General features: G+C 36.4%; 1 protein-coding gene across 1 annotated transcript in view; it reads right to left on the bottom strand.

Moving 5' to 3' along the window:
* Window positions 1-13,682, bottom strand: part of Egf (epidermal growth factor) — an 88,738-nt gene that overhangs the window by 35,273 nt on the left and 39,783 nt on the right. Inside the window, exons 8-13 of the mRNA XM_026410633.2 lie at window positions 13,330-13,452; window positions 11,735-11,860; window positions 10,405-10,541; window positions 8,303-8,451; window positions 2,431-2,535; window positions 547-770 (exon numbers count right to left, since the gene is read on the bottom strand). Of these exons, the coding sequence (XP_026266418.2) occupies window positions 547-770; window positions 2,431-2,535; window positions 8,303-8,451; window positions 10,405-10,541; window positions 11,735-11,860; window positions 13,330-13,452 (864 nt within the window). The remainder of the gene's footprint in view (window positions 1-546; window positions 771-2,430; window positions 2,536-8,302; window positions 8,452-10,404; window positions 10,542-11,734; window positions 11,861-13,329; window positions 13,453-13,682) is intronic.

Genomic DNA, 13,682 nt, shown 5'->3' with positions numbered 1-13,682 from the left:
AATTCCCTGAATCATAATGAATCTCACGCTGCTTATATAGTTTCAAAGACATTTATACTTCTATTTTAAATGCTGTAGTGTTTTAAAGATATTTATGACAACAATGATACCCCATACAAAATGTGAAAACACAACAGTGGACAAACTATATTCATTAATATTTGCACATATTATCAACTGGTATTCATCAGTGTCTGAAAATGATATCATCACTGCTGTGAAATGAAATTTTCTAAAACATGAGAAATGATAATAGATGAACTAAGTTTTTATTCCCAAGTAAGTTCAGAAAAATGGGATATTTTCATGCTGATTTTGAGAAATCTTGGAAAAGAGAAATGATTATACAACACTAACTTTTACCAAACATTGCAATGTTAAAGTGATCCTCATAGCTCATAATTCCCTGAAGAAGTGCCCCTATTCCTTTCTCACTGTATGGTTAAGAGTGTGTGTGTGTGTGTGTGTGTGTGTGTGTGTGTGTGTAAACATGCTTTATATTGAACACTCAATCAAGATGAAGAAATCATCCACCCAAAGCCTCACCTACATCGTTCTGGGCAAGTCTTTGGCGTTTGGAACCATCCAGACTGGACATTTCAATCACAGACTGCTTGGCATCACACCAATACAATGTGTCCATTACGTAGTCAATGGTTATTCCACTGGGCTCTACCAGATCTGAACTGGCTATCACCAGCCGGCCAGAGCCTTGAAGGGAAGAACTTTCAATTCGTGGATTAATCCCCATATCAGTCCAGAATAATCTCCTTTAATCAAGAAAGCACACAATAAATGAAATCTGCTTGAAAAGGTTCTTCTACTTTCTTATCATTGAGAATATCAATAAAAATGATGTTTGGACATACTAAAGAGGTACATTGAAGAATGCAGAGAGAATATAACATGGCATCTTGAAAACAAATAATTTTCAGAAGCAAAACAAGTATCTGGTCTATGTAAAACATCTTGGACAAGAAATACTGAATTACAGATCAGATCATTAGATTTAAAAAGGAATTAGTTGAAAAATTGTAGTAATATTATCAAAGTGTGCTCGAGTGAATACTCTGAAATTACTGAAAAGTCATGACTCTTGCTAGCCTGTTGAAAGGCAAGTGACTCACCCAAGGCAGAGATTCGACCAAGAGATTTTATTGGGGGGCTGCCCGAAGGGGAAGAAAAAGAGAGGCAGAGAGCAGAGGAGAGGAGGAGGGCAGAGAGAAAGAGAACAGAGAGGAAGAGAGAAGAAAGAAGTGAGAGGAGAGAAAGAAGAGGAAGAGAGGAGGAAGGCAGAGGGCAGAGAACACAGAGGGTATGCTTATAAGTTTCGGCTTAAGAAGGGTTGAGTAGGGGACATGGCAGGTGCTGATTGGCAGGGTGACTCAGGAACTAGAGCGGACACTGTGTCCTACAGGGATTGGTTGAGAAAACCTTTGAATTTGGCGCTCTTGGACTTGGCACCCTTCTGAGAGAAGGGAGAGGGGTCAGAGATTCTGTGATGTTCTCAGGAGACTGAAACATAACTTCAGCGGGGAGTCTCCCACACACCCAACACCTGTTTTCTGTTATGCATGAGTAAAACTATATCATAAAGGAAAAGCATATTTATCTGTTTTCCAGTTTTACAATGCACTGTTTACTCAGCTAATTTTAAGTTCCATAATCAGGTGCTGGACACCTACTTTTTTTTTTTTTTTTAAGTCAGTATGGTTCAATATATACTTATTGGCCTGTTTAGAGTTGGTTATATTCGCACTGCTTTAATTTGGCTGACTACAAATAATCCTCAATTACTACAATATATTATCTCCCATGAACCCCTGTGAAATTTCCATCATAAATAAAACTGGGTTGGTTTTTGTCTTTGCTTTTTAACAACCAGGAAGGAATCCTTTATTCTCCTTAATTCTCTAACCCCTAAGCTAAAATGTGATACTAATTCAATAAACAGCATAAAATCTTTTAAATTTTCATAATTTATATTTAATCTTTTCTAAATCTAGAAATGGCCTATCATATGAAATCATCTTATGGCTTCCCTAAATGCAATCCATAAGTCACACAATCCAAATTTTTTTCTGCTCAATAAATAATCATGTAGATTTTTAAAGAGTAAATTAATGGACTTAAGTCTAATTGGTTAATGATGTACAGCCTATTTTTAAAAAAAGAAATTGAATTTGCTTAAAATAAAAAGGCATGTCAACAAAATTACTACATAAGAACAGAAAATCAAAAGATATTAAAAAGATGAAGAATGCTTGCTAGCCACATCATTTCTGAACATTTATAGATCTCATGGATTTTCTTGGCTTCTGATTCCACTGACCACCTGAAGTCTTAAGATAAATTATGGACCCTGACATAACAAATATGAACTGTCATATGACCTATGCAGAAAGGTGCCTTATTGTCTTAAATACCTACTTGGCCACTGGATGAACAGCAATTCCTCGGGGCTGAGATAGGTTCTCCTTAATGATTATTTGACGATGTTTTCCATTTAAGTCACTCCCTTCAATGAGAGATTTCCTAAAATACACATAAAATAAAGGGTTTGTTATTTTCAACTTGATTTTTCAAACGAAAGTTCTCTGCTCCTGGTATGCAAAGATAGACATTCTGAACTATTCCCCCCATCCTCACCCTTTTTTCTCTTTCTCTCTCTCTCTCACACACACACACACACACACAAATACAAACTTAGCACCAAGAAGCCCACAAATTCTATTTTTTGAAACATATTCTTAATTAGTATCCCAATATTTATACAAGGAAATTAAAATACAAGGGGACAAGATAAGTAAAAGGGGATTCTCCAAGACAAGAGCCCACCCAGTTTCCAGGATATGAGCTGTCCATCAAGAATCCTAAGAAAAGAAGAATTAATACCAATACTTTTCAAGTTATTTCAGGAAATAGAAAAAGAGGGAGCTCTTCCAAATTCATTCTATGAGGCCAACATCACCCTGATTCTGAAACCAGACAAAGACACCTCAAAGAAAGAAAATTACAGACCAATATCTCTGATGAACCTAGATGCAAAAATCCTCAATAAAATTCTGGCAAATCGGATACAAAGGCACATCAAAAAAATTGTGCACCATGATCAAGTAGGATTCATCCCTGGAATGCAAGGATGGTTCAATATACAGAAATCAATAAATGTTATTCACCACATCAACAGACTTAAAGATAAGAACCATATGATCATCTTGATAGATGCAGAAAAAGCATTTGCCAAAACATTGTTCAAAACATTAGAAAAACTAGGGGTAACAGGAACTTACCTCGACATTGTAAAAGCTATCTATGCTAAGCCTCAGGCTAGCATCATTCTGAATGGAGAAAAATTGAAGGCATTCCCTCTAAAATCTGGAACAAGCAGGGATGCCCTCTCTCACCACTTCTATTCAATATAGTTCTCGAAACACTGGCCAGAGCAATTAGACAGACGAAAGAAATTAAAGGCATAAAAATAGGAAAAGAAGAACTTAAATTATCACTGTTTGCGGATGACATGATTCTACACCTAGAAGAACCAAAAGGGTCTACAAAAAAACTACTAGAACTAATAAATGAATTCAGCAAAGTGGCAGGATATAAAATCAACACGCATAAATCAAAGGCATTTCTGTATATCAGTGACAAAACTTCTGAAATGGAAATGAGGAAAAACACTCCATTCACAATATCCTCAAAAAAAAAAAATACTTGGGAATCAACCTAACAAAAGAGGTGAAAGATTTATACAATGAAAACTACAGAACCCTAAAGAGAGAAGTAGAAGAAGATCTTAGAAGATGGAAAAATATACCCTGTTCATGGATAGGCAGAATTAACATCATCAAAATGGCGATATTACCAAAAGTTCTCTATAGGTTTAATGCAATGCCAATCAAAATCCCAATGGCATTTCTTGTAGAAATAGATAAAGAAATCATGAAATTCATATGGAAAAATAAAAGACCCAGAATAGCAAAAGCAATTCTAAGCAGGAAGTGTGAATCAGGTGGTATAGCGATACCAGATTTCAAACTATGTTACAGAGCAATAGTAACAAAAACAGCATGGTACTGGTACCAAAACAGGCAGGTGGACCAATGGTACAGAATAGAGGACACAGAGACTAATCCACAAAGTTACAACTATCTTATATTTGATAAAGAGGCTAAAAGCATGCTATGGAGGAAGGATAGCATCTTCAACAAATGGTGCTGGGAAAACTGGAAATCCATATGCAACAAAATGAAACTGAATCCCCTCCTCTCTCCATGCACAAAAGTTAACTCAAAATGGATCAAGGAGCTTGATATCAAATCAGAGACTCTGCATCTGATAGAAGAAAAAGTTGGCTCCGATCTACATATTGTGGGGTCGGGCTCCAAATTCCTTAATAGGACACCCATAGCACAAGAGTTAATAACTAGAATCAGCAAATGAGACTTACTCAAACTAAAAAGTTTTTTCTCAGCACAAGAAACAATAAGAGAGGTAAATAGGGAGCCTACATCATGGGAACAAATCTTTACTCCTCACACTTCAGATAGAGCCCTAATATCCAGAGTATATAAAGAACTCAAAAAATTAGACAATAAGATAACAAATAACCCAATCAACAAATGGGCCAAGGACCTGAACAGACACTTCTCAAAGGAGGACATACAATCAATCAACAAGTACATGAAAAAATGCTCACCATCTCTAGCAGTCAGAGAAATGCAAATCAAAACCACCTTAAGATACCATCTCACTCCAGTAAGATTGGCAGCCACTATGAAGTCAAACAACAAGTGCTGGCGAGGATGTGGGGAAAAGGGTACTCTTGTACATTGCTGGTGGGACTGCAAATTGGTGCGGCCAATTTGGAAAGCAGTATGGAGATTCCTGGGAAAGCTGGGAATGGAACCACCATTTGACCCAGCTATTGCCCTTCTCGGACTATTCCCTGAAGACCTTAAAAGAGCATACTACAGGGATACTGCCACATCGATGTTCATAGAAGCACAATTCACAATAGCTAGACTGTGGAACCAACCCAGATGCCTTCAATAGATGAATGGATAAAAAAAAAATGTGGCATTTATACACCATGGAGTATTATGCAGCACTAAAAAACGACAAAATCATGGAATTTGCAGGGAAATGGATGGCACTAGAGCAGATTATGCTTAGTGAAGCTAGCCAATTCCTAAAAAACAAATGCCAAATGTCTTCTTTGATATAATGAGAGCAACTAAGAACAGAGCAGGGAGGAAGAGCAGGAAAAAAGATTAACATTAAACAGAGACATGAGGTGGGAGGGAAAGGGAGAGAAAAGGGAAACTGCATGGAAATGGAGGGAGACCCTCATTGTTATACAAAATTACATATAAGAGGTTGTGAGGGGAATGGGAAAATAAACAAGGAGAGAAATGAATTACAGTAGATGGGGTAGAGAGAGAAGATAGGAGGGGAGGGGAGGGGGGATAGTAGAGGATAGGAAAGGTAGCAGAATACAACAGTTACTAATAGGGCATTATGTAAAAATGTGGATGTGTAACCGATGTGATTCTGCAATCTGTATTTGGGGTAAAAATGGGAGTTCATAACCCACTTGAATCTAATGTATGAAATATGATATGTCAAGAGCTTTGTAATGTTTTGAACAACCAATAAAAAAAGAAAAAAGAAAAAACCTATTCCTATTTAATGTTTTTGATTATATTGTGAATGTAAATCTAAAAAAAAAAAAAGAATCCTAAGAGTAAATTTTATCTTATGGTAGTTTCTGTTACCCCCATAGAATGAGTAAACACATTTACCTTCTTGCCTCTTTTTTTACAGGGCAATTGGCTTTAGAAATCAGGATTCCTTAATACTAAATAATAGCATTGCCAGTGAAATTATTAATTAGTTTCCTTCCTAGGTGTAAGATGTTAATTTGAACATGCCTTTTCCTATGCCAGGAGAGACTATAACCATCCCTCTTTGGTTCCCATTTGGCAAAGAGTTACTATGTAATCTAATATCACAGGATTAGAATCTCAGTATTTAAATTCAATTTCTAACTAATATCAAGGTTTTCAAACTATAAACCTCTCATTTGCAGACAAATTAAAGGTTGTCTTTTAGCAGCTGTCTTTAGAGGGGTGAGGACTTAAAAAGGACTAGTTATTACTGAAGTCAATAAAGTAGGGGATTTGAGGTCTTATTCTCCAGGATATGGAGGTTTCTATCTCCTGAAGGCATTGCCTCTGCAGTAGGTACCATGATGCTATTAATCAAACACTGTTAAAATTAGAGGTGACTTGCAAATATGGGGAAATATGAGGAGACCAAGCATCCTTAGAAAGCCTAAGAGTGGTTGACAACTGTCATCCTGATCAACATTTACTCTTACAAGAACAACTCTGTTTGAGTTCTATTATTATGCATAGATGATATTTAAAATTTCTATTAAGTAGTTCAACATGGAGGAGGCTGTTATTATGATTTATAATTTTGATAACTGACTTTAATTTGTTATATGACTCTGGGTGGAGCACATTAATCAACTCTGATTGAAGGAGGCAGAACATCTCCATAATTATTCTGTGGTGCTAGAAATTGAACCATGGGGTGAGTATAACTCAGTGGTAGAGCTTCCTAGGTGTAAGATATTAATTTGAACGTGCCTATACCTGGGCCAGTAGAGACTATAACCATCCCTCTTTGGCTCCTATTTGGCAAAGAGTTACTATGTAATTTAATATCACAGGATATTAGTATAGCGCTACCACTGAGCTATAATCCCAGCCCATCTCTTAAGAGGATAAGCTTTAGAGATGGTTATCCTTGCATTCCAATTTCATATCTACTACTTATATGCTCCTTGATCTTGGGAAAGTCATTTTACCTCTTTGACTATTGATTTTCTTAACCTTTAAATTGGAGGTAAGAAAACTTACCTCTTTGGGATTTCATAGTATCATGGGTATAAGGCTCTTAGCCCAGTGTCTAATGCATTATAGTTGTTCAATAAGTAAATATACAAATAATAAAGTAATAAAGGTCTGGTTAAGTAAACAAATGAATAATGAATGTGTAAAAAATAAACTTGCCCTGAAAACTGAAGGGCCATTTTATACATAACTTCACACCATACCGTACATGTGGCTTGTTTTGTAGAACCTGTTTCCTATTAGTTATCCAGACCAAATGAGATTTTCTAGGACATAGAAAACCTACACTCAAGCATATAAACCCATTCCCTGGGACTTGGCCATGTAAGAAGTGCTGTCTTCCCAGAGGTGAAACATGGCTGCATAGTTGCCTGATATCCAGGATGGCTACCGTTTCACTTCATGGCACTCAGTTATTTTGACAAAATATCCTAGAACACACAGCACCCTTCATATTTTCCTGTGAGGGGCTCTGGTTTAAGGTTCCTCTGGCACCATAAGGAATGCAATCCTTCTTATTGACTCTCCTCCACCCCACCCTGTTCTGTTCCCAGGCTCACACAGAGCAGCCCTGAGAGTAGGGTACCCAGAGGACAGAAATACCCCAACTTCACTCTGATTCTGTGGTTACCCACCAAAAGGAAAGTGGACCATCCCTCTGTTCCCCTGAAATTTCATCAAAACACCATAAGCCCCACTTCATGCTGGCTCAACTGGAACCACATTTATCTCTTGAATTCTGGGAACTCTGGAATAATTCAGACTCTATGAGCTTTACATTCTTCACGTGTAAAAAGAACACACTTAGGCTAGCTGATTTCTGAAACTCCTTCCAGCAATCCCTTGGGGAGTGTACACCCTTCACTGAGCAATTATATTAGGCCTCGACATTTCTTGTACTGATATTTAATCCAAGTACTTGATTAAGGTTTTGCTAAGGAAATATACCTTACCTCCCCAAATAAACTAAGAGCTGACTGCAAAGATGAGCACATCCCATTCTCCTTTGTATTCTCCCATGTTACCTAGGAGAGTGCCTCATCCTCAGCATTACTCAAAGAATGCTTACTAACTGTGTTCAGACAGGCCTTGGGTTTCTCACACACACAATCTGAGGGGCAAAAACAGATGGCTGCTTTCTTGGTCTTTGAAATCCTTCTGTGGATATGGATTCAGTCTTGATGAAGGGAGTAGTATCTTGCTTGATGGTGGGCAGAGGCAGGGAAGTGGACAGCAATGGGGCCTGTCTTCTCCACTGGCTGGATGCCAAGCACCCAGCAATATTTATCTGTGTTCAAAATGGAGGATAAAGCAAGTGGTATATCTTTTTCATTGCTTCCATCTCCTGTGGCTTAAAAGTGAACCAGGAAACATACCCTCTGTCTGTCCAGTAGAATCTGCGGCCAATCCAGTCCACGGCAAGACCTTCTGGTACATCTATTCCTTCCTCAATAAGCCTTTCTCTCTGGGAACCATCCATATTAGCTCTCTCTATCCATTTCAGAGCTGTGTGGGCATAATATATCTGCAATAGAGAAAACAGGTGTTTCTGATTTGTCTTTAAAAACTGAACATGGAACATAGACAAAGGGGATGAGTAAGCCTTCAGGTCACCAAGTGAAATTGTTAAGAGCCCGGTTTAAAAATTAGTTAGACACATTAGCATCTAAACCCCAACTATGCTGCTCCCAGTTGTGTGTAACCAAAAGCAAGTTACTTAGTGTCTCAGAGTCTTAGTTTTCTTATTGGTAGAATAGGAATATAATATCAGCCTCATTAGGTCACATGATATGCATACATAAATTCTTAGTTCCTGGCACATAGTCTACTCATTGTTTTTTCATATTTGATCATTGGAGGTTGGGGTTATGGCTCAGTGGTAGAGCACTTGCCTGGCATGTGTGAGGCACTGGGTCCAATCCTCAGCACCACATAAAATATGAATAAATAAAATAAAGGTTAAAAGAATATTTGATCATTGGTCAATGACATAGTCTTTGCACTGGAACACATCAGTGGCCTCTACAGCCTGAAAAGGAGCAATGATGTGTAATTTAATGAGGACACTAAGTAAACTGTATCTTCTACTGTTCACACAGCACTGTACTTCAGGGAAACTCAAGAGACATGGGTTCCTCTCAGTTTTCTAATTTATTTGCAGGACAGCTTTGGCCAAGTCACTTAACCTCAATTTTCCAGACTACAAAAATGAGGAAGTTAGATATTTCCTAAGGTTCCTTTCATCTCTAAACTTACATAATTTTATTTTAATTCATCTGTCTTATCCAATTTTATAGGCACAAAGTTCTTTTTCAAACTAGTATGCAGGCTATCAGACATAAGAATTTCATCAGAGTATTAAATTGTCAGATGACAATTTAATGGAATTTGTGGAATTTTAACCGGGAGCTCATGTTTACCTAATAATCTCATCAATTATAGGTTTAGGTAAACATATGTGCTCATGATTAAAATTCCACAAATTCCATTAAATTGTCTTCTGGCTCATAGTATTTTTAATAGGCTATTATTTAATGAATTCCTGTTTTGTGAATGAATTATTATTTGATGAGTTACATTCGTAAAGAAGAGGTAATATTTCATAAAGACAAATATGGGTACTTTTCATGAAAAAACTCTACTAGAACTGTGTTTCTCAAACTCAAATTTGCATATGAATCACCTGGAAATCTTGTTAAAATGTAGATTTGAATTCAATGGACTGGAGAGGAGCCTACTAGTCTTGTAGTTGTATTTTCAGGTGATGTTGATGCTGGTTGGGCCAAATACCAGAGTTTGAGTAGCAAGAAAATAAGAACATTAATCATTAAGTTAGTTAATGGAAATATTTTAAAATAAATAAACATATTCTGGATATTTTAAAAAAGAAGAAATAAAAGAGGGACTGATCAGCCTTAATAATATAGAAATTCTAAGTTACATAAAAAAACTTTTATGTAAAATTAAGTATTATATAAATAATGTTGCAAGACTGCCATTCCCACAACAGTCATAAAACTGTGCTTTCGGATTTTCATAGTTCAAAGGTCATGTAATTCCCTCTCTCAATGACATGTATTAAATGCAAATTACTAATTTATATTTTGGCCCAATTTTAACCCCCTATTCTTCCCACTACTAGCAAATAATCAAAAAACCTATTTATGGAGCTCCTTTTGCATGAACTTGTGCTAGTCTCCTATCCTCATCTCCAAAGAGGAAACTAACCTGATAATCCTGTACAATCATCCCCAATAAAATCAGTGAATCCCAGCAAGAACCCTGCCTAGGGATATGATAACAGGAAAGCCTTATGATTTCCCAAATGATGTTCCACTATCTACATGTAAGTTGTTACAGGTCTAATCATTCTCAGTTTAACAGAAGATTTTCAAGTAGCCAATGTCATCTGTTAGGATAATCTCCTCTGTTCTGTCTTTATAGCACACTCACATCTGTTCAGGCAACAAACCCATACCTTATTTTCCACAGGGTCATGATCTAGTGCAAAAACTGTTCCCATCTGCTTGCTGAGCAGGGTTCCATAATCTGTTCCATCAAAGTGCATATGACGAATATCTTGAGAATTGGCAAACATCAAAAATGGTTGTGGTCCTGTTAATTAAATTTCCAATATGTCTGTGTTTAAAGCATGCCTTAAAACACAAAAGGCACTTCTGACTCTCCCCTTTCATTGCACCCTCTTCTTCAATTTCTACAATGTTAGTCTTCTTAGTTTCCCACAAGTGTGATATAGGCAAAGACAGGCAGGAAGCCATTCTGTACCATGAAGTAGCACATTGCAAGAATTTCATCACTAGATTCTTCTTCTCTAGATGTCTGCTTTTAAAATGCAAATCACTTTTAAAAAGTCACACTAAATTACCAAAAGCATAATTAAATGATGCAAATCTTAGGGCTGTAATCTCCTTGTTTCACACATATTGAATTCATATTGGAATAAATAAACTTCCTTGACCTAGGCTCTTCTGAAAGGGACATGTAATTATTTAAATTTATAATAAGACCCCTTGAGTATTCTCAGTACTCAAATTATACTATATTACTGAGGCCTTGAAAAGTTGAGAGTATTGTGCTCTAAGTCCAGCTATATAGAATCATTATTATGTTATTCCAATTATCAGCATAATTAACATTCAGGAGAACGTTATGAATGAAATGCATTTGGCATAAATCTAAGATTTCCAAGGCTGTTGAAGGACACAAGAGATAAATATCAGAAGATGAAAAAATAGCAGAAGCATACAATTTAATATTAAATTTTGACATGAAAAAGAACAGAATTTATCAAAGTATTATAATTATTGCATTCACTAGAGAGATGAAAATCAAATCAACTAACAAATATTATTGAACACCTCTTAACTATAAAGTATATAAGTATATACTTAAATAATATAAGGTATTTAAGACTATTCTGGTCATAACTTTCTTTTTTTGTGTGATACTGGGGATTGAACCTAGTGCCTTGTGCATGCAAAGCAAGCACTCTACCAACTGAGCTATATCCCCAGCCCCCATAACTTTCTTATCTACTAAAAATACCATATATGACATTATGGCAAATATTTTTTGCTGGGTGCCAGAAATATTCTTTAAAAGCATGATTATTATTTATGTTATAATTAATTATTCATATTCATAAGATTTATTTTCCATTTCCAAAAATAAAAAAATCAGATCTTCTATCAAGAAGCCAAAAGCAATTCAACTTCCCATCTTTCTAAATAAAATACTTTCATGTTATCTTTTGCAGAAACACACTTCCAAACAACCCCAGCACTAACCTGAAGCTGCACAGCTTTTTTGGTCTGGTTGTAGGTCATACCCAGGAAAGCAACTACATTCCCAAGATACTGGGCTGAGAGGAAGACAGAGCTGGCTACAGCCACCGTTATCAGGTGATGAACAGCCTACAAAAAAAAGTTGCTTTGTAATGATGTTGTCATTCAATATATTATAATTTTCATCAAAGTATGGAATGTACCAACTATATGTTGATTTTGAAAACCACCTCCTCAATCATTCAGACAGCTGCAATCAAGTTTATTTTTCGGAATATCCTAAGTGCCCCCCTTCAGTAAACTCAACATCTTGAATGATAATGCCTCACATTCCAATGGCCCCCATCCTCTTGTTGCACCCCTGAGTTCAAGAACAAGCATGCTGACAACTGGTTGAAGAACACAGTAAGTTTTAGTGGGTGTGGCAGCTGGTCTAACTCTTTCTAACGAGTAATGCATTTTTTTCTCTCTTGCATTTTCAGTCTCTTCTTTTGCATTTCCTAGGTTTTAAAAAATCTTAATTGGCTTTACTTTTAATTCTAAAAATGGGCACACTTCCAGCAGAATAGAATAGGCAATATGATTGATGTATGTACATTCCATGTATGTATTATATGTCAAAATACATTCTGCTGTCATGTATGACTAAAAAAATAAAAATAAATTGTATGGTATAAATAAAAAAATGGGCACACTTCACCCTGTAAAATTAGCATTCTCTTCTATTTTTAAAAAATATTTATTTTTTAGTTTTTTTTTTTTTTTTTTTTTTTTTTTTTTTTTTTTAAAGAGAGAGTGAGAGAGAGGAGAGAGAGAGAGAGAGAGAGAGACAGAGAGAGAGAGACAGAGAGAGAGAGAGAGAGAGAATTTTTAATATTTATTTTTTAGTTCTCGGCGGACACAACATCTTTGTTGGTATGTGGTGCTGAGGATCGAACCCGGGCTGCACGCATGCCAGGCGAGCGCGCTACCGCTTGCGCCACATCCCCAGCCCATATTTTTTAGTTTTTTTCGGTAGACATAACATCTTTATTTTTATGTGGTGCTGAGGATTGAACCCAGTGCCCCATGCATGCCAGGCGAGCGCGCTACTGCTTGAGCCACATCCCCAGCCCCTCTATTTTTTAATTTAAAAATCATAAAGCTGTACATGACTTTTCTGCTAATCTCGGGTTATATCCAGACTTCTTTATGCATAAACCTCTATAAAGATAAAAGTAGAGAGTTCCTTATTAGGTGCAATCAACAGACTGAGGACACTCTGCCTCTGCCATCTCATTCAATCCAGGAGGCAAGTCAGTATTGTTACAGACCAGGAAGCAAAGACTAAAAGAGGTCAAGTAACTATAGTCTAAAACACACTGCCATAACTGTAACTGGTAATACTACCTAAGGACTAACTTCAAAGCCCTTGATCAAAACCACTACAATACGCATTTTTTCTAAAAAGAAATTTAAATCTATGTGTTAATCTGTTACATAAATACTTTTCAGTGTGTAATACTGGAAAATCTATTCTCCTTTGGCAATAAGATCAGTTTTGGGGTATCACTTAGAAAATGTTTATATTCAAACCAACAAGAGGCAAATAAACTCACCACTACATGTTTTTCCATCTGTCCCAAGCACTGAGCCTTCAGGACAGAAACACAGGGGCCCATCTGATGTCAGAACACATCCATGGCTGCATTTAGATGCGTTGCTTGGACAGGAAATGAATGCTAATTAATGAAGAACAAAGTTAAGATTAGTGTTAAATCAGAGTTGTGAAACTTTATTACAATCTGTTGCTAACAAAAAGTGCTCTCCTGAAAAAAAAAGAAGTTAAAGAAAGAACAAACATTTATGAAATGCCATGGTAATTGGAGGTATAAAGAAAAAATTTCAAATCTGAAAACAGAAAGAGTTCTGATTTTGGAAAATGTATCTAGTTTCCTCTGAATTTCTATTA

The sequence above is a fragment of the Urocitellus parryii genome, chromosome 10 (assembly GCF_045843805.1).
Source record: "Urocitellus parryii isolate mUroPar1 chromosome 10, mUroPar1.hap1, whole genome shotgun sequence".
NCBI classification, from domain to species: Eukaryota; Metazoa; Chordata; class Mammalia; order Rodentia; family Sciuridae; genus Urocitellus; species Urocitellus parryii.
This window is presented reverse-complemented; position numbering and strand designations above follow the sequence as displayed.